Below are 26338 nucleotides of genomic sequence, written 5' to 3'. Positions count from 1 at the left end.
AGTTAAATTAGAGTTTAGTTTTATTTTGATATCTTTTAAGTTAGACCCCGAGTGGAGGGTCATTGTATTCCGAAGTACGGAAGTCATTGTATATAAAGAAAAAAATAAAGGGTTTTGTATACCCTTCGTCTGTATCCTGTCTACTTACTACAATTAGTGAACATAGCTTTAGTAAGCTCTCTGTTCTAGTCAGGTCATTGTATGTTTCCGAAGAAGGTTAGAAGAAACATTGAACCTGATAACTTCGCAAAATGTCTCAAAATAGGAGTGGTGGGTCAGGTACAACGAGATGCCTTATGCGATGATTAATGCACTCTGATGTCCGTGTCCTTGATCCAGATGCAATACGCGCTGCACATTTTCTTCCTGAATCCACTGCCGCCAAATCTTATCAACAATTAGATTCCATGCAGCGAGCAATTATCAGTATGGAAGCCTAACATGAAGTTCCTCATCAACTCATCTGTTTGCTAATAGTGAATACGAGGATGCCTTAAAACACTTTTTTTTCACCTTTCATCAGATTCAAAACAGCAAAAACATCTTGTGCATTACAACTGTGACGACGCAGAAACTGGCTTCATGCTTTGTTTGGATTCCTATTTCCCGCATGCTAATAGACTGTTTAATTTGTAAATGCAATCATCTGCATAAATTTTGCAAGTGGAACAGACAGAAATTTGCATGCAAGTGCGCTCACTTCTTCATGATATGCCAGATAGTGTACTAAGTGTGACCAGTAACAAGGTTACACTTTCGAAAGGCAGAAAGGAAACACACTTGCTGGAATGTTTGTGTTGTGTAACAAAGGATGTGAAACACTAATTCTCGATGAAATTTTTGTGAAGATTCAAATACTTTTCAGGTCTCATTACACGTTTTTCACCTAAACAAAACATACCGTGCCAGCCAATGTAGCCAACTTATTGGACTATATCATCATAAGTTTCCTACATAGCATATAACAGCTTAATGTTCTCATTACTCTAGTATCGGATAGATGTTGGGCAGTAAAATGATTAAAATAATCCAGAATTAAACACAGGCTATACGCCTATATTAGAAACTGTTTGCTCTGCCTACCTCATGGTTTTATGGTTATTTTCAAGATTGTAGAGCTATTAATTTTTCAACGCTGGAATGTGAAAACCAAGCTATGGCGTCGCCAGGATTCAAAATCCGGATTTTTTGTCAGCCGGATATGTAACCAGTTACACTAAGACAGAACGCACGGGGAACGACGGTAATTCCCGACATTCTCTCCACTTGAAGGGCAACATAGAAGATGAGAAGGAGACCAGGTTGACTGTAATTAAGTGGTGATGAATTATCATCCGCCACATTTTAGTTGGAGGCCGCTGTTGAGATATTACACTTTTAGAAGCCAGAAACATGAAAACTCAGATATACCCTTGCCAGAATTCGAACTTAGGATCTTCCATTGCTAGCCAGATGTGTAACAGCCAGTTACAACATATGATCTCGTAGGGGATGGAGGCGATGGTTTCATTTCCTACGAGATCATATGGTGTTCCATCCCTTACGAGATCATATAGTGACAGTACAACACTGATGGCCTACCCGTGGTCTAAGATATCTACTGTAATCATTCTTGACGTAGCCTAGGAAAGAGATGCTATGAATTCATAAGGAAGCGAGCTTCGAACTTACTTGTAGGGGAGGTGAATCAGAGTGTTTCCTTCACATGGAGGCTCTTACGTTAAAGAAATGGAAGTGCATTATGGACGTAGTCATAATACTCTTGAGGAAAAATAAACGTCCTGCGTTAAATGTAACGCAGCAGAAACTCAAACCGGCAACTTCGTAAGCAACACATAATTCACAGGCAATGTCTAGCACAAAAATCGGAATAATACTAGACATCAAACATAAGAAGCAAATCAGTATTTCACAACTTACTTTTAGCTTCGACGCAATATTGCGCAAAGATATCCTTTGGCTTTTTAAAATCATTTCATCCATACCAACAGTGATGATCGTTGTCGTCGGCGAATTTAGACATTTCTTGTTTGCACAACATCCATTTCCTAGCATTAGCATTGCAGGATCGCATCACTTATCTAAGTGTTGCACTGAACTCTCACTAAGATTTTGGGCTGCCGACATATCGGTGATCCATAAAAGCCTTATAACGTCTCTTACTCAAAAATACATTTCCTAAACATGTCATCATTCCAAAATATTACTAAGCGTCGTTCGCAGGCTGTAAGGTAATCAATCATCTTTCTTCAAATGAATCCGCGATTCACACTAGTCGTATGAGATCGTGTATTTAACTATATACCATGTGTATTTTTCATTTTCTCTGATTAATGTACGTAAAATGCAGAAGTAAGCAAAAGAAGACATTTCAGTGATAATTTAGATTGACAAAGAATTATTAGGCAATCGACATATTCGAAGAATTTCTTTTAAATAAACGCAACGGAATAACATAGCAGCACCACCTAACAGCGATATGCAAAAATAATAAAATAAACGTAAAAAATTTAACGTAGCAATTTTTTTTAACTGGAAAGAACATAATTCATGATGAGTAATTCGCTAGGAGTGAAGGATACGAAAATCTTTTTCTGATAACGTAATTAACATGTTTCTGAAATCTGCATCCATTTAATGATCATGTATCACAATGATCCGTTTTGTTTCAAAGCATTGATCTGTGATTGAACATGATAAAAGAATAGAACAGATATATTAAAATTTTAGTTTGAAACTTATATGAGAAGTATATAGGAAAACGTCAAATGAATTTAAACGTATTTAAACAAACTAAATAAATTATTAGCCCAAGGGCGTTAGCCCAGAAGGGCTATAATTTTGTTTTGGCATTTTGGGTCGATTCACTATAAACGGCGAATCACTTTTCAAATTGTTGCCCCAAATATTATCGCTCTGTGTTATATTTCAAGAAATTAAATAATGAAGGATCTGCATAAATGTACGTATGTTTCTCCCATTGTGATAAAATAACGGTACCTAGAGCTTTCAATTTTGAATAACGTAATCCTCCACCGAATATGGGCATCTGGAAATCCTAAATTTTAATTTATTTTACTATCGATTTCATATTTTGTAACACTTTAACGAATTTTTGATTAGAAACTTAACGATTTCAAAGCGAGCAAATGCAACAAACACTGTACGGGGGGGGGAGGGATTTTCTCCAGCGCGGGAGTCTGCGTATCAGAAATTCTAAAGATATGCTCATTTTAAAATTATTTTGCGATATTGCTGTTGAATTGAATTTTATGGTTTAAGTGCAAAGAACATGATATTTAAAAAATAAAGATATGATATTTAAAACACAAAACGTTAAAAAACGTCTCTTGGCGTAATGTAAAATCTGAAAGCTTTCAGAAGCTTTTTTAAATTAAAAGTTTCTTTATGTAACTGACCAAAAATAATTTATTGGTTAATAAATATCAGAAATTTTTATAGGTTTCAGATAAATTATAATTAACGACCAAAAAAACTTAATAAGCTGTCTGATGAAATAAGTTCTCCGATGCAAACCTAAGGATGGGGAGAGGAGATTCGGGAATCTGAATTCCGTGAAATAATTATGGTATCCCTGTAACAAATAAATGGGTATGGTTTGAAATCTAAACGAGCAGAAAACAGAATTGAAGTGATTGTGGAATATGGAGTGCCTCATTGTTTCCAGAAGTGGCTTGTTGAAGCGGCTGAGCTAGCTAAGTACAGGATAGAAATCAGTTCAGAAATTTACCCAAAAAGTATACAAGAATACATAAATTTAGCTGAGAAATTGACTGTCAATTTATAAATCAGATTTTCTACTGAGACACGCCATAAATCCCAGTGGGAAGTTCAAAAATCCTAAGTTCTATGTTAAGAAATTTATAAAGATTTGTTTAAAAGGCACAAACAAACGAAAAGATCTTACAGAAAATGCATGTAATTCTAGTAAGCATACCGTAAATCTATTATATACTCGAAAGATCTTTTTTTTTTCAACTGAATACTAATTATTGAATTAATTTACGTTGGATTATATACCCATTTTGTGATATAATAACTGAGGTGAATGATCAAATACTATTGCGTTTTTTAGATTTTCATGTACGTGAGATTCTAAGGTGATTAAAAATTTACAACTTAAATGCTTTTCTTACGATTCTTATGCAAGTGCACGGAATAAGAAATTTAAGCAAGCTAGTAGAATAACACTCAAAATAAAAATGGAAAAGAAAGTTTCAAACATGAAAATATTTTGGAAAATCTTCTCGTTTAGCCTTATCTAGCGATGATGAAGAAAAACATTAGGATGTATCATTTATCATTAAGGGTATAACTTAGATCAATTATTTAACTTTTGATAAAGACAGATTTCTGATAGTTACAAAGATGAAGGTAATTTTGTTAATTTTCGGATTGTAATTCTGTTTTACGTACTTGTTCTTTACCTGGTGTAATAGGAATTATCAAAACATTATTCGACTTTAAGAAACGTGTTACCCGCAGATTACTTACACAGGGAAAAAAAAAAAAAAAAAAAAAACTCATTCACTTTCAAATATAAATAATTTAATGACTGTACAAAAAAATGGTGCATAGAGTAAATACAAAAATAATAATTATTTTTGGCATAAACTATTTTTTATGTACTAAGCAAAAATTACATTGAAATGTCTGATCACGAAGATGAAGGCATTATTTTTAAAAATCCGTAACTCTTCCTTTTCTTTCCCAGTCACCATAACGAGTAGGTTCAGGACCTCTAGGTCCCCCGACTTCCCCAGTTACGGGATTCCGATTATCAGGAAAAGGAGCATAAGGATCAGGTTTTTCTTTATCGGCTGTTTCTTCAGCTTGCGTTTGATCCAGTTTGCCCAATGGGGTCTTTCCCCTCTTTTTTTCCTTGGAGTCCGCAAAAGTCCGAGAAAAGCTGACTAGAGCATTACGCCTGCTACCTGCAATAAAATACAGATTATAGATTAAAAAAAAAAAAAAAAAAAAAAAAAAAAAAGACTGATATCGGAAAAGTATAAACTTCGTGTATTAAGACTTTTTCTATGCAATGTTACCCTTTATTAACTTACATATAACTAACTGGCTTTTCGAATGATAAAGAAGAAATTTAGAACGACAATATTGCCTTCACACGATAAATGCGATTCTAAATACAAAAAAAGATATGTGATTCGAAATGATATATTTACTGTATAGAGAAGCCGGATACGGTGTATGGGGCGAGATAATTTTAATACATTTATCTCTCTCTTTGTCCTCGTCCGTGTGTTTGGTCTTATGGTCGCTCTATTCGTGATCAAAAGTAGCTGATTTTCATGAGATTTAATAATATATTTTTAACCTATCAATTTATTCCAATCTCTTTCTGAAAACTATGTAAAATAAATACATAAAATACCTGGTCATAGGAACCACACTGATCTGTGTTAAATCAACTGCATCCGGGAAGTGGAAACAAACAGAAGTCAGCTTATGCATATTACTCAATGAAAGAGATATGAAAGATGAGAAAAAGGTTTACTCTAAAATTCTGCATTGTCAATCCTTATCCCTCAGCCATGCCTTTTCCTAAACGTATATACCTATGATGGAGCGTCCTTTCTTTGAAAATTGAGATCGAAAGTAAAGACTTAGCGGATTTTCACCTTAATATACCACTTCTATGACTTCCTCCCAAACAGGTGATTTTATAAAAATTTGCTTTTGTAATTTCGCCTACAGATGCTTTCATAAAAGTAAATGTGTGTGTGTGTGTGACTATGGCAAAGCCTCGAGCGCTATCTGCCTAAGGGGAAGGGATGAATTCGTGGAGGACTTTCTGAGGGAAACTGACTCGTATACACATTAGACATGGGGAAAACCACGAAAACGCACATGCACCCAGCCCGTTCGTGGGATTCGAACCTCGGACCGAACTACCAGTGTTCAGCGACTTTACCGCTGGGCAGCTGTTGGGCTCCATAAAAGTGAATGAATTTGATTCGTGTGCGAATGCTAAAAACACGCTGAATGCGCCTATAACTCATTGAAAGTTTTGATGACAAATCTTCTCTGCAGTTTTATATTGTAATACGAAATTTTCATACTGCGATTCTTTTTCCGAGAGGGTTATTTTACTGACCAAAAGCAAATGAAAAGAATATTCTTCTACATGAGGCGTATCATCTAAGCGAGGAAAAAATATCATAAAAACATAAATAAGTTTTTAGCAAATAACCATATGATTATAATTAAAACTATTTAGTTAAATGCATTCAAAAGTAGGAAAAAAATTACCTATCATATTATTCAAGGTCATATAGCTAAGATAAAATTATTAAACTTAAAAACATGAAGCAATAGTTAAGAGAAGGCCATACTATTTTTGAAAAAATATTTTAAAAGTATTAAAAGTGAACTTATCAGTCATATTAATTTTAAAATACATTTTAAATTTATTCATATTTTCATGTCAGAGACCGACTTTTCAAGGGTAATAATCTAAAAGATTAAAACCTGAGTTATCCAAGAGAAATGAATCACGTCTCGTTCCGCATTACCTTATGAGCAATTTAAGAAAATCTGATGTATACACTACATGACTTCCTTGTACGGCATATTAAATTATACGCATTTTTTCTTGCATTTCATTTAAGCTTACTGGATTGAATTAAATCTACTTTTCCGATAGCGCATAAACCATAGAATAAACGCACTCTTTAAAATTCACTATATTTATTTACCATAGCGACACTCTGGCGCTAGGTTCACTTAAGTGCGTTATATTTCGTTCATATTATAACTCAAAATGCCCAAAATTTATATCATTTGTAGAATTATCTAATCTTTGTCACATGTTCTATTCAAATACTGTAATAAATCTAGAAGGATGTATAAAAGAAATTAAGCAAACAAAAAAGTTTTCACAGACGATTTAGTATTTCTCATTTAATTAATTCAGTTCTCACTTCGCGACAAGGCAAAAATACGTAAAAACTCAAAATATCTATATTAAAAATTACGAAGTAAATCCTAAACACTTACTTCCTCAAAAAAATTCCAGAAAGGATTAAGCATGATTTAATTGGCAATAATAAATGAAGGCGTTATCTTTGTTGTTGCGAAGCTTAGTCTCTCTATATTGGCAACAAATCTACTATTCTTCTGTTTCAAATGTAAACAAACATATCCGCCATGTTATTTAAAAATTAGGCACTCAAGCAACTTTTAAATTGTTGATTAACTCCGCAAATATTGCACGCAGATTTACAAAAAGGCATAAAAACCTTAACCGGAAGATAAGAACAACATAATTCAATCATTTTTAAAACAAAAAATGCACAATTTACAAACGTGTAAGATTAAAGAAAGTGAGATCACCGAGCCGGGTAACAGAGTACAGTAAGACCCCGCTTAACGCGGGGGATACGTTCCATCAAAGTAGAGCGTAATGCGAAACAGCGCTAAACGAGGCTATCTTTACATGTAAATATTGGGGTTAGGGGAAGATGGCCAGGAAATTGGTTAGGTATTAAATTTAAAAAGTATGTTTTTTTAATAAAAATAAAACCAAACATTTATTTCTTAAAGCCCAAATTAATACCACATTATTATTTCTTGCAAAAATAAAAACAAAATATAAATAACAAAACGAATATTCTTAAAAAAAAAAACAAATAAAATTCTAAGTCAGTCATATTTAGTTAGTCTTCCGCGTTTTCAGTGTTCTGCCTTTTTGTGACAAAAGCATCTAATGTTTAAATCTATTAAACCATCCTCGACTAGCAACGAAAGTTTCACTTTTGTCAATTCTGATTGTCTCAGCCTGAATGTAATTAAAAATTCTTCTAGCTTTTTCCATTATGATAGATTGGCTTAATGGCATATTGCGGTCAATTTCGTCGTCAATCCATATAGACAATCGTTTTTCCATTTCCTCTATGATATTATTTCTAGAACGGGTAATTCTAGTTGCAGAGCTTGACGTAGTTGCAGTTGCCGATGACAGTATTTTTTCTTTATTCTTCATGATGGTCCTTATTGTTGAAGTTGGCAAATTCAATGAAGCACTAATTAGAGTTTGACGTTCACCAGAATCTAATCTTCTAATCACTTCCATTTTAGTTTTGAGTGAAATGCTTTTTCTGGTTGCTTTCTTTTCTTTTTCATTATCACCCATAGTAAAAAACTAAAGATCAAAATATTTGACACTGTAATATAGTATTAAATATGTAAATTAATACCTACTTACAATAATATCAACAAATGTTTCCAATAATAAAAATATGTCTGTATAATACCGCACCAAACAAGAAATACAAGTACACTCTTTCGGATATGTATTTGAAACCTATCGCTGCATAATATTTCGGGGAATCCCCGTATGCTGCGAGCGGTTTCGTGGAATCCCCGGGTTGAAATAAAAGAGCGCTAAACCGAAACAGCGCTAAACGAAACAGCGTTAAGCGGGGTCTTACTGTATATATATATATATATATATATATATACGTTTGGTGTGGACGATTGCAACCAAAATACGAGGTGCACATCTACATGTTATAGCAGTCCTATGTATAAAATTTCAACATTCTGAGGCTACTCGTTTTCGAGTTATGCGAGATACGTACGTACAGACGCCACGAAAAATTCTCTTTAGAATTCCTTTTAAAGCAGTTTTATAATTTTTTTGGAGGAAAAGTGTCTTTTATTCTGTCCCTACGTACAGATGTCAAGCAAATACGTCGTTAAATTGCATTCGATAGCGGTCAAAATGGATATTTTCGTTGAAATATGCTGCCTGAAACTTTTCGCGATTACAATACTTCCTTTTTACTTCGTACAAGGAAGTAATAAAAAATAATAAACAATAAAATGGAAAATGAAAACATTGTTTACAATACTTTACGCCTCAAGCTCAAAACGCTTATAATTACCCCGACGTGAAACAGCTAAAATACATAATTTAAAAAAAAATGAAAATTACCATTAATAATATAAAATGCTATACCAAAGAAAATCTAGCTTAACGACACGTCAAATTACATTGAAAATACAGTAGTCAAATTAACCGAAGAATTTAAACTCACTAAATTTTTATATGTAACAAATTTGCTAAGTCTAATAGCATATAGAGCCCTACTGAAGAAATATATTAAACACCTTTAAATTATTTCCAACTACTAAAGAGGGGAAAAGAACGTGAAACTTCCCTGTAGTTTAAGAATAAAGAATCAGTAACTTTGTAACATGAAATCAGAGTTTAAATTTGGTAGTTAATGCCTGATTTTTTTAGAGAGTTGAATATAATATCTTGGAACTTTATTATTTAATGAAGAATTAATTAAAAAATTGTTCTCTTCTCGAAGACAATTAACTTCAGTATACTGCTTTTTTTTTTAATTCTACGTATTTGATCTATGTATTCTATACATATGTTACGGTGAAACACCGAAATCTGGAGAATGTCGACTTTCACCGGTGAATGTCAACATTCACAGTTTCTTGGTGTATGTCCGAAATATTTTCCAAATACTCTTATTTCTGACTTATACCGGTCAATGTCGACATTCACCATGTCCTAATGGTGAATGTTGAACATATAACAATATTATATTTTCTTCTCCGTAATTCAGTCGCGAATAAACGCACTTGAGACTTGAAATAAGAACTTAAGAACATGAGAACCTAAAACACACAATACATTCAAAATGAGAAAGGAAAATAATAGAAGTTAAAAACTTACCTAATTATACAGTACGTTCTAAATGAGAAAATAAAATAACAGTAATAAAAAACTTACTAAATTATGTGATTCAAATCTTATTTATTGCAACAACTTAAACTCTTATGGCACTTTATGACCTCTCTTTTCGACTTACACCAAAGCATATCTGTGATTGTCGACATACATCGGTGAGGGTCTGAATATACAAGAATGTAGTGCAATATTCGATCTTTCACCAACGTATTTGGTGAATGTTAACATTCTCCGGTGAAAGTCGACAATCTCCAATTTCGGTCTTTCACAGTAACATATACACGCCATGTCTATAAAACTCATTATACAATTTGTACTTTCGGCAACTGCTGGCCGTAGAGAAATATTTTCAATTGTTACAAAAATGTTTAAAATAGTGTAAATGTTCACGTTTTGGCATTTTTAAATTTAAAAATGAATTCTGTAAAAATTACGAAATCTAGCATTTTATAGAGACCCTCGGTCTTTTTTCTTTAGTTTGTTCACCTTGTAGACATTAAGTTAATTGGAAGCAGGAGTCATGAAAAATTAGCAACGCCTTCTTCGGGAATCGAATCGCAGACCTCTGGAATACGCGCCCAGCATGCAGACCACTACACCAAGAAGGGACGCAAAGAAGGCTTGAGAAATAAATACCTTATAACTCGAAGTCCAACTCTTAGTATTTAATGGTCGTAACACTCGGCCACAGGTGGAGCACTCTAAGGTTTGAAACAATGGAAATAAATTGATGATTTATTTACGCATATATATTTTATTTGATGATTTGATTATTGGTGATTTATTATGCATATATATGCAAGATAAAAATGTATGAATCAGAATTATAATATAACTATAAACATTAATTCTTCCTCTCTATTCTAATATCGTAATAACTTATCTGCATTGCGTCATTCAAATTAATCATGCGATCTTATGAACCGTTAATACCAGATGCCTCTTGACGACCAATCACGGAATTGCAAACAAAAACTCTTCACTTCGCGTGCTTCCATTTTGCATAACTATGCACTTCAGCTTTTGCCCTCTACTCTGCTAAGATGTAATTTCGCTGGCTTGCTTTCCTTCTCAACAATATCCAAAATGTAAATCTTTTGTGGAAAGGCACGACTAGAGTGCAAAGTGATTGTGGCCACAAATATCAGTTCAAAATAAAAATGGAATTAAAACTGAAAACATTACAGTTATTAAAACACATCGTGGGCGAATGGTGAGGCTATTCCATTACACGTTCTGGCAGATGGTTGACGAAGCTGGGATGATTGAATCACGGAGAAAAAATGACGACTCAGGACTTTTCACTTTTAACAGCAAGCATATCTTTATTTTAATTTACAGCAGTATTCAGTAATTGAATTATTAGATACGACTGTTTTTAATACGTTATAACATTTTAACAAAGAAAGAGGAGCATAGCGGAGGACCTAGCAGAACGAAGGCGAGAAGGCATCTGTGTAGGAGAACTTATGACGCAGCATTTATATGAAAGGTTATGTAACAGAGTAGCTTCTAGAAAAATGTAGAAAAACTTATGACGCAGCATTTATATGAGGAGGTTATGTAATAGGTGCGAATGTTCTAGAAGGTACTGGGTTAGGGGACGATCCTGAATTGCAGAAAATTAATTAAAGGTTGCTGGTTCGCAAAGAGCAAAGCCATCGTATTTTTTTATATTTTACATATATATATATAAAAGTTAGAGATTAGTAGCTTTCGTACTCCTCGGATCAACATTATCCCAGAAAGCAGGTCTTCGATAAACGTATATTCTTAATAACTTGAAAATAAAAATATATAATTTTTTGTCTTCAGAATAAAAATGTGTATTAAGTAATGTAATACTTTTATACTAATAAAAATATATATTTTCAGAAATATGCTTCAAGAGGCTGTTCTCTACTATTTCCATTAAGGGGGATTAAGTGCAAATGAGTTTAGTTTTACTCCAAGAACGGGTGCTATATTCAGAAGAAAATGAGTTATTGATATAAATTTAGCAGTCGCAGTTTTAAAATAGTACAGGAAAACATGAACTCACCGATTATTTTTATATCTCCTTTTAATAGGAACTGGTAAATTCTGCAGTTTTTAAACAACGTGCATCCAACTTTGCATTTGTTCACACCGCCACAATCCGCATTCGTTAGATGCAATTTGATGTAATGAAGGCCACAGGATATTGATAAGAAAGCGGAAGTTGATTCATCCTCTGTTTAAACGCATCAAATTAGCACGAGTAGATAAATTCTTACAAGTGAGAAAAGCACGAGACGTTACTTTGATCTGGAAATTATATACTCAATAAACATATGCTGTGACATTTTGTCTGGATAGACCGCAATAGTAAAGGATTTTGAAAGTTTCAAAGAAACGTTCATAAATATTGGAATTAAATAGAAATCAAATCTGGATGTTCTATACAGTTAAACCAACCATGAATATTTAGCAAAATTTTTTAAGTAAAGTTTATCTGAACGAAGGATAAATTATACCGTTTTGCATGATCAGTATAGAAACAACAGTCATGTTCCTGCATTAACTCGTACAAACACCAGTAAAAATTTAAAATTTTAGGGGAAGTCATATTTGTGCTGCCGCAGTTTACGGTATCAAAAAAAAAAAAAAAAAAAAAAAAAAAAAAAAGTATTTGTAGAAAAAAAGTATTAGTATTATAAAATATTTAAGCGATACCGAAAATGATATTGAACTTGAATGCAAAACAGTGGTAATGACGATAATTCGACAGATATTGTAGATCTTTATGTTAATTTTAGGTAAATAATTTCATTTCAGGCAAAATCAAAAAGCATCAGCTTACATCAGTATCTAATTTTTGTTGCGAATTCATTGCCCCAAGCTAAGCTAATGTTTTTGTAGAAACAATTAAGCTTATTTACATATTTACATGGTGAAAAGTATTTTCTTTATACACATATTGTCCCTCCTTTATGATTTACCATGGACTGCTAAATGAGTCTCAATCATTTTTTTTTTTTTTTCTTTTAATTAGCTCACAAAGTGATGATCGCTCTCCAGCAGCGAAACATCAACAGAAGTCTGTTCACTTCTCTTTTCTCTCTCTCGTTGCCAGTTTCTTTGCTATAATTACGTTATTATAATATTATTAATCTAAACTTATTTAAATCATATTAAATACAGCAGAAGTACGCCCTGCACAGTAATTCTCACTGATAAACAAAATCAGAAACGGCAGAAAGAAATCAGGAAAATAACTGTAGTACGACACTTTCTAAATACTTCAAGATAAGGTTTTGAAATTTTTAAATGGCAGAATGAAGGAAGATACTGGATCACATAACTACGGTGACAGAATTTCTAAATAAGATCATTACAGAAAAATGAAATCTAAAGAGGTTTGAAAAACAGTGCACGGAATCTAACTGGAGATCATACAGACACAAAGTGCAAGTAATTATAATCAAAGCAGAAACATATCACACAATGGGCTGTCATATTTTTCTGAAATGACAATCTCGTGTACGACATATATTTGTCGCACGCTAGGCAGTTAAATATTTGTAGTATGGCAGGGAATAATTTTGAAGTAGTTTGCCTCAAAGAAGATGCATGCAGAAGAATTATATAATTGATTATAATTAATCAAACGTATAATACAAAAGAATAACACTGTGTAAACACTTTAAATTAAATACTCTTATTAAACGTTCTAAAATAAATAACCTCCTTAATAACAATATTCTTTGTCATATATGTCTAAAATTGACGGAACGTAAAATCAAATTGCCAACGAAAAATTTAAGAATTTATAAAATGTACGAAACGTGTGAAGACTTTACGTGAACTATCACTAAGTCTTATAAGGTTTCACAGAGACCGAGAAAGGGTGTTAAAGGACCCTTTATTCAACTCAAATAAAAGTTAATAGACAACCTCCACTCCTGCTTACAAAATGCACTAATATTTGTAACAACTGCAACACCTCGAAGGAATTATGCAAACTGAATCAAACTTATAGGAAATGTCAAGTGAGGTAAGACATGCAAATGATTAGAATTACAAATCGTGGAAGCGCATGCGTGGAATGAGAACCGCTTGTTCCAAGAATATAAAGGACTGTAAAGTTGCGTTGAAATCAGTTCATCGTCGTCTGTCTACGGTGAACACTTAATTAGTGGTCAATATGTCTCATCAACAGCAGAGGGTGCCATACCAACAATTAACGGAGGCCGCATCATCGGTATGCGAGAGGATGGATTTTCGTATCGAGCAGTCGTAGCGCAATGTCACAACAGTTATGAGTGTTTGAAACAAATCGACAGAGGAGAACCTCAAAAGGAGAAAGGCGAAATTCTGGCAGTGGGCACGAAATAGCACAATGGCACGGGACGGCAGACCCCTCATCCGCATGGCTGTGACGGATCCTACAGAGTCCTGTCGTGTGTTAGCACAACGTTGGAGCATGGCTATAAGTGTTGTGTTGTGTAGGTGATGTTGCCCTGTGGCAACAAGTTGTTTTCTCCGATGAAGCTTCCTAGTATGGAGTACAATAATGGAAGAGTACGCGTCAGATGTTATAGAAAAGAATGCCAGATCTCACAATGTGTTGTCCAGCGTCATCAAATGCCTGGCATCATGGTCTGGAGAGCTATTGGGTATAATTGATGATTCCATCTAGTGTAGAATGCGGTCAAACAGTGGCAAAATTTCCTATTTTTGCGCGGGGGGAGGGGGGAAGAGGGAAGGGCCGGAATCCAATACTCCATTGCGTTTAGTGTATAAGTCAAGGAAAGCTATATAGAAAATTCAGAAAATAATTTTAGATATTTAATTTATACAAATATGTTAGGCTTAAAACTTATTAAAACATATTTATTTAATAGGTATAACTTTTTTTTTAATATCTAGATGAAAATGATTTTTCAATACAAAGCGAGGAATAAATAAATGCACGCGAGAAAAACCAGCGAATATGTTCAAGATATTCTAAGCTTAAATTTCGATATACGAGGAAATGAAAACTTACAGCAGCTGTAAATTTTTAACAAAAATCACAATTAAGAATCAGCGCAGTTTCTTAGAAACAGTTCGTCAGTCTTAAGAAAATCAACATAACCCCATGCAACCTCACGTCAAAAAAGGAGAAAATAGAAAGGAAGACTGAAACAAGAACAATTAAATAAACTTAGAAGCTTTTGGTATGGAATTTACTAGTGCGAATACCGGCTTGAATTCCACCATGAAGCGGAATTTACCTAAAGGAACACAGGGAGATTTTTCCCTTTTCCTTTTTTGGTGAATTTCACATTTTTAACTATGACTATATTCTTGGTCAGTTGCGATTTAGTCATAAAAGAAATGTAAAAAAAAAAAAAAAAAAAAAAAAAAAAAAGTTAAAGAAGAGTGGAAGTAATAGCAAGGAGTGACACTCATAAGAATGATAACATTTAATTAATAAGTTTCTGCTTGACAACTTTGATTTAAAATATACCATTGTCAGTAGCCTCAGATTTGATTCTTAATCGTACTTGATCTAGAATGTTATGAAAACTGAGACAGTTAAAAGATTTTTAGCCCAAATGGCCGTTAGTTCAGAAGGGTTATTAGTCTCGAAACGGCATTTTGCGTCGAATCATTATAAAGGGCTGTTGTCACTTTTCAAACTGTTGCCACCAAATATCATCACCCTGTATTATATTTAAAGAAACTAAACAACGAAGAATCTACATGAATGTAATGTAATATAATATACGGGTATGCTGCATCCCTCCTGGCCGATAATAACTGGCCTTATGGTTAACGCAGCACAAACAGCATATATTAAAAAAAAAAAAAAAAAAAAAAAAAAAAAATACAGTTAAAAACATTAAATCTAAATTCCCAGTATTGTTCTATTGCCATTTATAAAATTCATTTAATCCTTTGAAAATCTAAACTCTTTCCGCCGACAATAGAATTCCTTTATGTTACCTAACATGTTTTTCTCTAACGTGCCTCAATAATACGCAGTCTTCGACGAAATGGTGTGTATAGCCTTCAGCACTACAAAAACTTTTATTTTGCAAATTAAATCTTTTCAGGTACGCCGGGAAGCGCTCGTGTCCAGTCATTATTTGATTGTAATCAAAATAACATATCACTCTTATATTTTTAGAAACTTCAACAAATAATCTTTCCTTTTCCCCGTTTCTCTTTCCAGCAATCGTAATAGAAGTCCTACATGAATGTATGTATGTTTCTCACATTGTGAAAAAACAACGGTACCTAGAGTCATCAAATTTTGAATAACAATCCTCCACCCAAACATGGGCACCTGGAAGCCCGAATTTGGGATTACGAATTTGTTTTATTGTCTATTTCATATTTTGTAAAACATTAAGAGTGTTTGATTAAAAAATCTCAACAGTTCCAAAGCAAGAGAGGCAATACCATAGGGTGGCCAAGGTTTTTGTATATAAGGTCTACTTTTTATTTTAAAAGGATGTCACGATCGACTTTTTGTCATAGGTGTAGTCTAAGGGGGGAGAAGGGTGTAAAATAAATACAATGTTTATACACTGTGTTTCAGTATAAGGTGCATTCCAGCGAGGTATGGGTAGGTAAGTAAAATATATGTTCAAAGCTATTTTTTATTTTTTAAATCACTTATTAAGTTTTCGAGATATAGGCTCATGAAGAAAATTAATTTTCATACCCGACTTTTAATAGCAGCATTCCGTACCTAAAAAATTCGATTTTCCGACACTTTTTTCAAGATAAAGACTTACTAACTTAAAATGCAATTTTTTTTTTTTTTAAATCTACTGCTCTGTATAAGTTGTTGTACTATTTGTTTGTTAATATGAAAATGTTGTTATAAAAATGCACAGTATGGCTAATAATTTGATTTCAATATTTCACTTTCGCATTTTTGGGGGGCCAGGAGAATTTATCATTAAAGAGTAGCATGACTTACTTTTTGCTAATCTATCAATAGCTCGCTGAGCATACCTCGTACTGAAATATAGATATAAGGTTTCTACATAAAAAACAACAACAATTATTATTTAAAGATCCCAAAAACTCATGCCAAAGGAAGAAAAAAGAATATGGATAATTATTAACAATATTTATTAATTCAAAGTAGCTACAGATAAAGACAGATTTAGAATTTACTTTGTTGCCTTATCATCAATAGAAAGATTGAGTTTGCAGGCTCCTAACCAAGGAATCATAATTAGGTGTATATCCTGACAAAGATAATAATAATGAGGCTTCAATATGGGAATCAGTCAGGACAGAACGTTGTTTAGTCTTCATTAGTTTCAAGTATAAAAATGCCGATTCACATAGGTATGTAGATTCGAAACAAGAATAGATATTCGCTACGTTTGGTGATACTAGGATATTTTTCTAGGTTGACATATTTCCAAAAATCTTCTTCAAATTTTTGGGCTTGTAAAATTATAATTTTATTTTCTAATGCCTTTTGATCCATATGAAATATGTCTGGAATTTTTTGGTTAATGCTACACTTAATCTTTTTTAAAAGGAAAAGATATGAATTCCATAATTTCTTTAATTTTTTCAAAATCCTGGAATATCTCAGAATCTTCAATTCATTTTTGGATTTCCGCGACACATTTGTCGATCTTATAATTAATATTTTTATGTTTTTGTAGGTTATCCGCCATATTTGGAAAATGATTCAGCTTATTTTGTTGCAGATTTTCTATTAGAAAAATAAATTTTGTTTTATATGCATCTATGGAGCTGATCGTATCAATTACTGTTTTATTTTTACCTTGTAATTCTAAATTTGAATGACTTAATGTTGAAGTTACATCAGCAAGAAATGCTATGTCACTAAGCCAAGGTTCATCAGTTAAATTTTCACAGTTTCCATCTTGTTTGTGAAAAAAATCTCTAATATCAGTCAATAAATCACGAAATCGCTGCAAAAATTTAGCTCTGCTTAGCCATCTGACTGTTATTGAGACTAATTTTAAAAAAGGTACTTTCAAATCATTGAGCAAGTTTTTAAAAGGTTTTGAATATGTCTACACCTCTAGCCCTTTCCTCCAAAGAAATCATATCCAACAACTCTTCTTTAGATGTAAAATACGGATTTTACATACGAACCATACGAACGGAAACAAGTAATTGTGTCTTTATCACTTATATCTGTCGATTCATCATACTGAAGGGAAAAATAAGAACAGTTATTAATATAATTATGTTTCTTTTACATTCCCACTTTATCCTTTCAATTCGTTGCATCACTGGGTTCGAGACAATTGTAGATCTTGAATGGCAGCAACAATTTCACTCTTGCTCTTAAAATCGTTAAAAAGTGAATCTGGCATTTCTAAAAAATATTGCCTTTACAAATTCACCGTCGGAAAATGGCTTACATTTTTTTGCTAAGAGATAGCTTATTTGAAATGATGCAGTAGTTACTGCTTGAGACTTTAAAAACGCTTTGTTGATTTGTTAATTGGGTTTTAGGATCCCTAACTTTATATTTTCTCAGTTCAGAAATTGGTGAATAATCTGTTTGATACTTGTTATCTTAAGCTAAATAAAATGTCTCCCCAGATTACCCATTTTAGCAATGGCTACTGAGGTAAGGCATATTAAACAACAACATTTATCTTTCAACATTGTAAAAAAGTAATCGAGTTCCCATTCTTCATTGAAGTAATAAGTTTTCGATTTCTTCGGTTTACTACTTATGTTCATCATGGGCATACTAGAATGAAAAAAATTTGACAATTTAAAGAATAAATATTGAATTAAATATTTTTCTAAAACATTAAAAACTCATGAACTGCGGCTATTATCTCCGTTATGTTGAGAGAAATGATAACAATACTGCATACTATGATCGGACACAGCAATAAAAGTGTATTAAAATCTAATAAAGATATATTCAAATTTGCAAGAAGTATGTTAAATTTACAATATATTTATTACGGTTTAAATACTGAAATCTTAATTTAAATATAATTATTGTTATTTAGAAATAATAATATATTTTTAATACTGCCCCTTATTTTTCTCTCAGTGTAATAACCTCAGTTTAGAGATCTGTTGCCGAGAATACTGACTTATAAATAGATATGTAAGAAAATCAATTTGATTTAAAACAAAGAAAAAATACTTACATTTTAAACAGAAGAAAAATTGAAACGCAAAGTGGTCACCGAGGATAAATAATATTGATTAATAATAATACTATTAATACAAAAGAAAAGAAGCTACCAAATATTCGAGCAAACTGACTGTGTTCTTCGATGAGTCGATCCCTAACAGTTGCGTTCACGTATTGCGTCCGTTGACAAATTTAAAACATAAGTCGAAATGTATTGTGCTGAATGGGCGGAGATCAGTGTCCGGCTGTCAGAATTCTAGGAATTTATGACCTCGGCGAATTCCCAGCCTCCATTATACTATTCCTAAAAGGTTTTGTCTTCTACAATCGCTTCAAAATCTATTGTACACAGAATTCCACTCCAGTCATTGCGAGCGATCGACGATCGATCAAAATTAGCCTCGCGATCGACTTGTTGGCCACACCTGCTATAGGGAATAAAACATTTTTATCTCTAGTGAGTGAGACTGTCTATGGGAAATTCTAAAAATATGCTGTTTTTAAATGTTTGTAGCCCAAATGTTCTCGAAAGTTGTCGTCTGTAAATGGAAAAAAACGCCCTTTGGGTGTAATATAACAATATTTTTCATTTACTATTTATTTTTATTTTTTATATTTTAGTCTAAAGAAAAGATGCAAAAATCCTCCCAGGACCCAAAAAACAATTACAGCTACAGATAGCAAGAAAATTATTCTTTCTTTCACCCTCGCAACGAAGAACGTGATGTAACATTTTTTTCAGATCGTCTGATATATCAGGTAGTGCAAAATCATATAATCCATTTATTATTTTATTTAAATAAAAGTTTCATCATCATTTGAAATCGTATAGCAGCTAACGACAAATTAAATATTTGATTTAAAAACTGTCATTGTCTAGAATCACAAGACAGGCAAATTGAGAAATAAAGGGGGAGGGGGAACAATTTTTTAAACTTCCTTAATTTACGTTGGAGATTCCAATGAAATTTCATTTGGGAGATATTTGTTTTTTATTTATACGTGGGTAGAAAGATTGAAATTCTATGGTCGTTGAGAAAGGCCATGTAAGGAAAATTCATCACAAAGTAAAAAATAATCTATATCGAAATATTAAAAAAACTGCTGAAGAATATTGCATTGCCATAACAATCTAGTATGTCAGCAAAACTTCAAGAACATTATCTCAATAAAAAGAAGTCAAAAACTAATTTCAACAAGTTAACAAAGTAAAATCAAGCAAAGAACTAAACAGAGCATTACAATTCACTCCATCTCGCGACAGAACACAGCTAGTAGGCGTTCAACATTTCTTAATTATTTAATAAAAAATAAAACACACGGCAAATGAGCATTAACAGTGTACGGAATTACTTGGACATTCTCCAATTCAACAGTTACACAATAAAATAATAATTTCACGTACCAGTTAGTCATTTCTGACGTACGTGATAAATGTATCATCTGTTTTTAACGCGTCTTGAGCAATCATTGGCCTGTATTAGTTAAGCGCTTTATCACTTTATAAATGCTAATGATCCTTTTATTTAAATCCTGGCAACCTCTTTCGTATGGCTAATAAACTCTATTTTAATTTTCTTTTATTTAACTAGATGTACAACATATGCAAAAGCTAGTTCTGCCTTTTAAAATATATTTACTTTGACCCAGATGGAATGTTCATGAAAATGGATGATTTTTGTTAAAAATTTAATTTAGTACTAAGAGAGTTTCATTGTGCACTTTTAATTAACAGTGTAATGCTTTACTCAACTATAAGTGATGTAGACTATAATATAATTCAATAATTATATTATAGTATAATTCAAGAAGTGCAAGGCAAATCAACACAAAGTGGCTCTTAAAAATGACCAAGACATTTCTAGTTTCCGAAAATAATTCCAAAGTTTTAAAAGAATTAAACTGAACTTATACAGCGCCATTTCCCTTGAAGTATGTCTTAATTAGTCTTCTCTTTATTTCGAACATAAAATACTGACCTGAAGAATCAACATCTTCTCTCAAGAAAGGGAAAATAGCCTTAAAGAAAGAAAGGGAAAATAGCCACGTAAGTCTTCAGTGAGACGGGGAAAGGATAATCTACAATAAATAATACACGTAACTATTTGGGACACCTATTTTGCAACGAATACAAAATTTCATATCTATAAAACTATTTTTTTAAAGTTTTTAATAAAAATCTCTTAGAGTTTGAGTTGTTTACCCGTTTTGTTATCATGGCTGTAGCAAGAAAGCAAATATATTATTAAAAATTTGTGAATAAGTTGTTAATTTGCAACTAAAAAAAGTAAAACGAATTGAAAAATGACTAAAATGGTACAAAATTTAACAGTTTTGGATATAATACAATGTTATTGAATTTATTGCAATTGATGGCAAAATTCAGAATGTTGGATGATTTGGGATACCAATTGAGCATTGGAATGAGATGATATTTGCTCACAGAAGCTAATTTAACGTCCTGATTAGGTTATTTGTATAACCTAATAATAAAGCCAGGAAGGCTATATGTCTAACAGAAAGGATGCCTTTTTGGAGAACTTTCTGATAAAAACTGGCTCGTATTAACATTACACATGGGGAAAATCACAAAAACCATCCATGCATCCAGCTCGTTTGATTGCGGATCAAACCAAAACTAGGTTGAACTGCCAGTATTCAGATATTTTAACCACTCAACCACACATCATGGCTAAGACGGTCATTAAAATACAGAAAATTTAAAAAAAAAAAAAAAAAAAAAAATCTGAAATGTTTCAGATTTTAAATTACGTCCAAAGGGGCGTTTTTTAACATTTTGTGTGTTACCTTTCTTTATTAAATATCATGTTCCTCGCACTTAAACCATAAGATCCAGTGCAACAGCAATATCGCAAAATAGTTTTAAAACGAGCATATCTTTAGAATTTCCGATACAGAGACTCACGCGCTGGAGATAAAAATGTTTTTTCTGCACAACGTTGCCATTGCTCGCTTTGAAATCCTTGAGTTTGTTAATCAAAAATTCGTCAAAGTTTTAAAAAATAGGAAATCGATCATAAAACAAATTTCAAATTTCAAATTTGGTCTTCCACATGCTCATATTCGTTGGAGGATTACGTTATTCAAAATTCGATGACTCTATGTACCGTTGTTTTATCACAATACGAGAAATATACATACATTTATGCAGATTTTTCATTATTTAATTTCTTCAAATATAATGCAGGACTCTAACATTTTGTGGCAACAGTTTGAAAAGTGAACCGACATTTATGAGTCCAACGCAAAATGCCAAAACGAAACTAATAGTCCTTCGGGATTCAAATCCCTTTGGACTAAAAAAAAAAAAAAAAAAAAATCGAAAGCTGAATTTAATTTCCGCACTAAACACGTGAGGAAGAAGAGGTTATATATGTCAATCTCGTTAAAATCGTAATTATAATTTTTTTCATGGTGTGATAAATCACAGCAAACATACTAACATTTCAAAATGAAATTTGAAATCGACAAAATAAAACCGTAACCTGTAAAACGGTCCTAAATTTCTTATTATTACAACAAATTCTAGGAGCAGCGCTATGCAGTACACATCTGATTATTGCTTAGCTTTGTCCATATTCAAACCTTAATGAAATATTTTATAAGAAAAATAATATTAAATTCGAAAACAATTTGAGGGAAAAAAAAATAGGCCAGATGAAAAATAAGCTGAATTAGTACTGAAAATATTAATCGTACTTTGTAAACTAATGATAATCCTCTAAAATATCAGAAAAATAAGAAGCATGCTTTCTCATTTTTATTTGATAGAATAATAAGTGTGCCATCAGGTTTCCAGCAAGAGTTTCCGCCTCGAAAAATAATACAACGCTAACTACTTACTCCTGGAAAAAATTCTTAACGTTAATAAGAAGAGACTAAATAAACATGCAAATCAGCAAATCAAAGAAAGTTAACTTTTATATATTCAGTTTTGAAGTTTATTTGTATTTTAATTCTTTCCTGAAACTTTTATTTCTTCTATCAACCTCATCAGAACGCAAGTTAGATGGAGTCTAAATAGCGAGGGAAGGTGGAATTTAGACACAGAATTTTGGCAACATACCAGGAAAGCAGTTTATTTCGTGAGCCGTCCGCCTGTATACCGATTGGGCTTTGGTGAGTGTTTTCTTGTATACAACCCCATAAACAAGGACGAATAAATTTTGTTAAATTTTATTTCTACACATAAGATGCAGGGTTAGTAAATTTCCAGTCAAAATTTACTTTTTTGTCTAAGCTTTTGAACCTGTTCCAAACACATTTTAAATTAGTTAACAGGTAATTAGGTTTAACTTTAAAAATTTTAATGCATTTAAAAATTTTGACATTTTTTTGGGGGGACACGTAAAACACTGTAAATCAACATAAAATTAAAAATCAAGGGAAACCGATATATAATTTAAATCACAGTAAATCAACAAATATTCAAAACTGCACATTTAAAAACCTATCTTGTTTAAAGGCTTGGGGTTTAGAATTCTGTATATGTTTTCCCATGGGATATTGTGTTTCTTTTTGAGAATATTTTCAACAGGAAAGGCTCATTAGGAGGAAGAAATAAATGTTTTTCAAAAGTAATGAAATTAACAGAAGCAAACAGAGTTTAAGACCCAGAACTGATCACGCAAATAATAAAACCTTTCCAAGAATCTGCGTGTATATCCTATGAACACAAAGAAGAATTTCCCAATATCACATTAAAAGACAAAATGGTTTTCTTTATTTATTTGTCTGATTGGGTAACCAACAGAACGCAAGTGAGAAAGGTTTTTATTCTTTCGCAGATTCGCAACACACACACACATAAAAAATAAAATAAATAACAAAAAACACCACTGCATTGAAATGCGATAAATGTTTGTAGTAGAAGAAGTCTTTCGACTGAAGAAACTTATAAGAAAGACAAAATGTTTTAGTGTACGGGACAAAAACTTCAACGTGAATTTCTGCAATTTCAGAAGGATGCCAGACTTTGATAAAATTAATTTCTTGTCCACCGTTTGCCGCTGATATCTTTGATGCCTACATAATACTTCGCTAACCTATCCGACAAATTTGACAATGTCGAGAGGCACCGATTATTTTCAAGGGTTAATCATTTCCTGTACCTTTATAAAACCTGAGGCTGAGGCTTCCAAGCATGCAAGGACATTTGGAGATGCTTTTCATTTCTTACTGAGACCCTCCGATTTGTTTGTTTGTTTAGTCTAACACAAAAAGCACGCAAGTTATCTGAGATACTAGGTAAGTAGGCAAAAGAGAACCGCAGATACTTAACATTGTTATATACCTATAATGAAGCTGCAACATCCATATACGAGGAAGAAACAGATATTCTGCTGATAACCCCGCGCGTCTGAAAGATGATTTATACAAATATTCGAGTATCTGGCAGTTTTGCTTCGTTTTAAAGAAACAGAATTAGGCTGGCGTCTCAAAATGTTTTGGAAGATAGTCTGTATAACAGGCAGTATACCACGCATAACAGATGTAAGTTTCTGAACCCTGGAGAAGAAAATTAATAGTGTACGAGCACGGAAGATTGTAGCTTTAGTATGCTGTCCTACTGGAAGATGCTGAAGGAAATTCCGCTACCACGTATGATTTTTTTTTAAGTTGGCAGTAGAAGGCCTACTACAGCTTAAAGAGTTTTCTGTCTAGGGTCTGGAAGAATTCAGGTTGAATCTGTGCCATTTTGATGGTTCTACTATTCGGCTTTGCAGACTCCAATATGCTAGGTTCATTATATGCGGATCAAGCATTTACATGCAAATAGGCGATGACTCAGCCCGTTAAAACTTCTCTAAATTTCGTTTTATTTTTTCAGATGACGATGCATCGATTAATAGATTGCGGGGTCTGAACATCGATTCCATTACCCGAGGCACGAAGGCTCCACTGGCTTTTTTTGCAACCATAGAAGATTATTGCTAATGACGGGTATGATTATATAAGTGTATGTTAAGCTACGAATGGATTGGACTATCATTTCGACATTTTAGGTCTTTTTAGTTCTAGCAGCTAGTGTCAGCCTTGAACGCATCTCTTTTTTGAATCCCGACTAGTAAGCATTGTAAAGTACTGAGGGGAAAAAAAAGGGGGGGCTTGTATTTTAGTCTTCATCTCTTGCAGGAATTCTTCAGTGCCTGCGGCTACGACCTTTCGGCTACGAAAATGCCATGACATAATTTTTGTTCTTGTCCCACGCCCGATTCAATGCATTTGCTTGAAATTTGTTATCCAGCGTTGTGATGTCTTAAAGTCATGTCTCTATACGTCATTGGCAATCTGACGCGCCCAGTCCTTAATGTCACTGCTGTGAACAATTATGTTTTGCTCTCATGCACCACGATATCGATCAAGTAATCTCTCATGCACTATACCAGGGTTGGCCAAACTTCATGTCAGTAAGGGCCGCACGTTTCAATTCAGGAACGTTCGAGAGCCGCATCTAGATTTCCTAAAAGCCACAAGTTCATATTTACATCATTATAGAAGTAGTGGAGGAGGTTTTAAATAGAAAGAAATACCTGATAACTTTGTAAAAAGAGTCTAAACTAATTAATTACTTCTTTTTGGACACTGAATAGTTTTAGTTTACCATATTTCATACATATATTTTATATGCATGAACCGCACAAATTGACTGCTAGAGCCGAATCAGGCTCGCGAACCGCACTTTGACTGCTAGAGCACTACCCCTGCACTATACGTTTAAATTCAGTTTGAGGTATGACTGCTACCTCTTTCTAATCATTCCTTCCCGCAATCAAGTACGTCTGAGCGATTTTACTCAAGTTGCTTGAGCGATCGAGTTATTTGAGGTATTTGCCGTACTGATGAAAACGTTCGCCCTTTTTCACCATCCAAGTTTAACCAACAATCCACAATTTCCAAAATTTTTTATACACTTTTTATACAATTCATATTTTTTTATATTTAAGTAGTAGTGCATGTGCGTTTCGAGGGGTCTGGTTCACAGCCACACGATCATTCATCTTCAGCATATTCCAAGTTTGGCATTTCAGGTGCTGTATCATTAGTTAGTTCCATGTAGTTCAGTTCTACAAGATTAGACTTTCAGCTACTTTCACATAACGTACTTCATTAGCAGTGTGACTGTCGAGAAGGTCAACTATCCTATTAGTCATAACGTGATAATCTTAGGTATCACTGCTTTTCGCACTTCAGCAATCTTCGATGTATATTTTCAGCGCTGATAGAAGCTCTTGCCAGGAGTTGACATGATCCTTTTTCGACGAAATAAGAACAGCAAATAATAGCTAACCTTAGAAGACAAATCTAATATTACACACTTGCATGGATAAGCCTTTACTTTGCAATACTGAACTGTTTCACTTATAGCTATGATACAAATGAAACAGTTCAGTTCGTTGAAATTTTTAATCCTGATATTAATACTTTTAAATCGCTCAGTCTGTTAATAA

At 33.0% G+C, this 26338-nt stretch overlaps 1 protein-coding gene across 1 annotated transcript in view; it reads right to left on the bottom strand.

The window, feature by feature from the left end:
- Nucleotides 1-4547: 4547 nt before the first annotated feature.
- LOC118201971 (succinate dehydrogenase assembly factor 4, mitochondrial-like) overlaps nucleotides 4548-26338 on the bottom strand; it is a 60782-nt gene continuing 38991 nt past the window's right edge. The window contains exon 2 of the mRNA XM_035374119.2: nucleotides 4548-4955. Within this exon, the coding sequence (XP_035230010.1) occupies nucleotides 4702-4955 (254 nt within the window). The 3' untranslated portion in view covers nucleotides 4548-4701. The remainder of the gene's footprint in view (nucleotides 4956-26338) is intronic.

The sequence above is a fragment of the Stegodyphus dumicola genome, chromosome 2 (assembly GCF_044657685.1).
Source record: "Stegodyphus dumicola isolate Sdum_Otavi_A_Nest chromosome 2, ASM4465768v1".
Lineage (NCBI taxonomy): Eukaryota > Metazoa > Arthropoda > Arachnida > Araneae > Eresidae > Stegodyphus > Stegodyphus dumicola.
The sequence above is the reverse complement of the archived record's forward strand: the minus strand, read 5'-3'. Positions and strand labels throughout refer to the sequence as shown.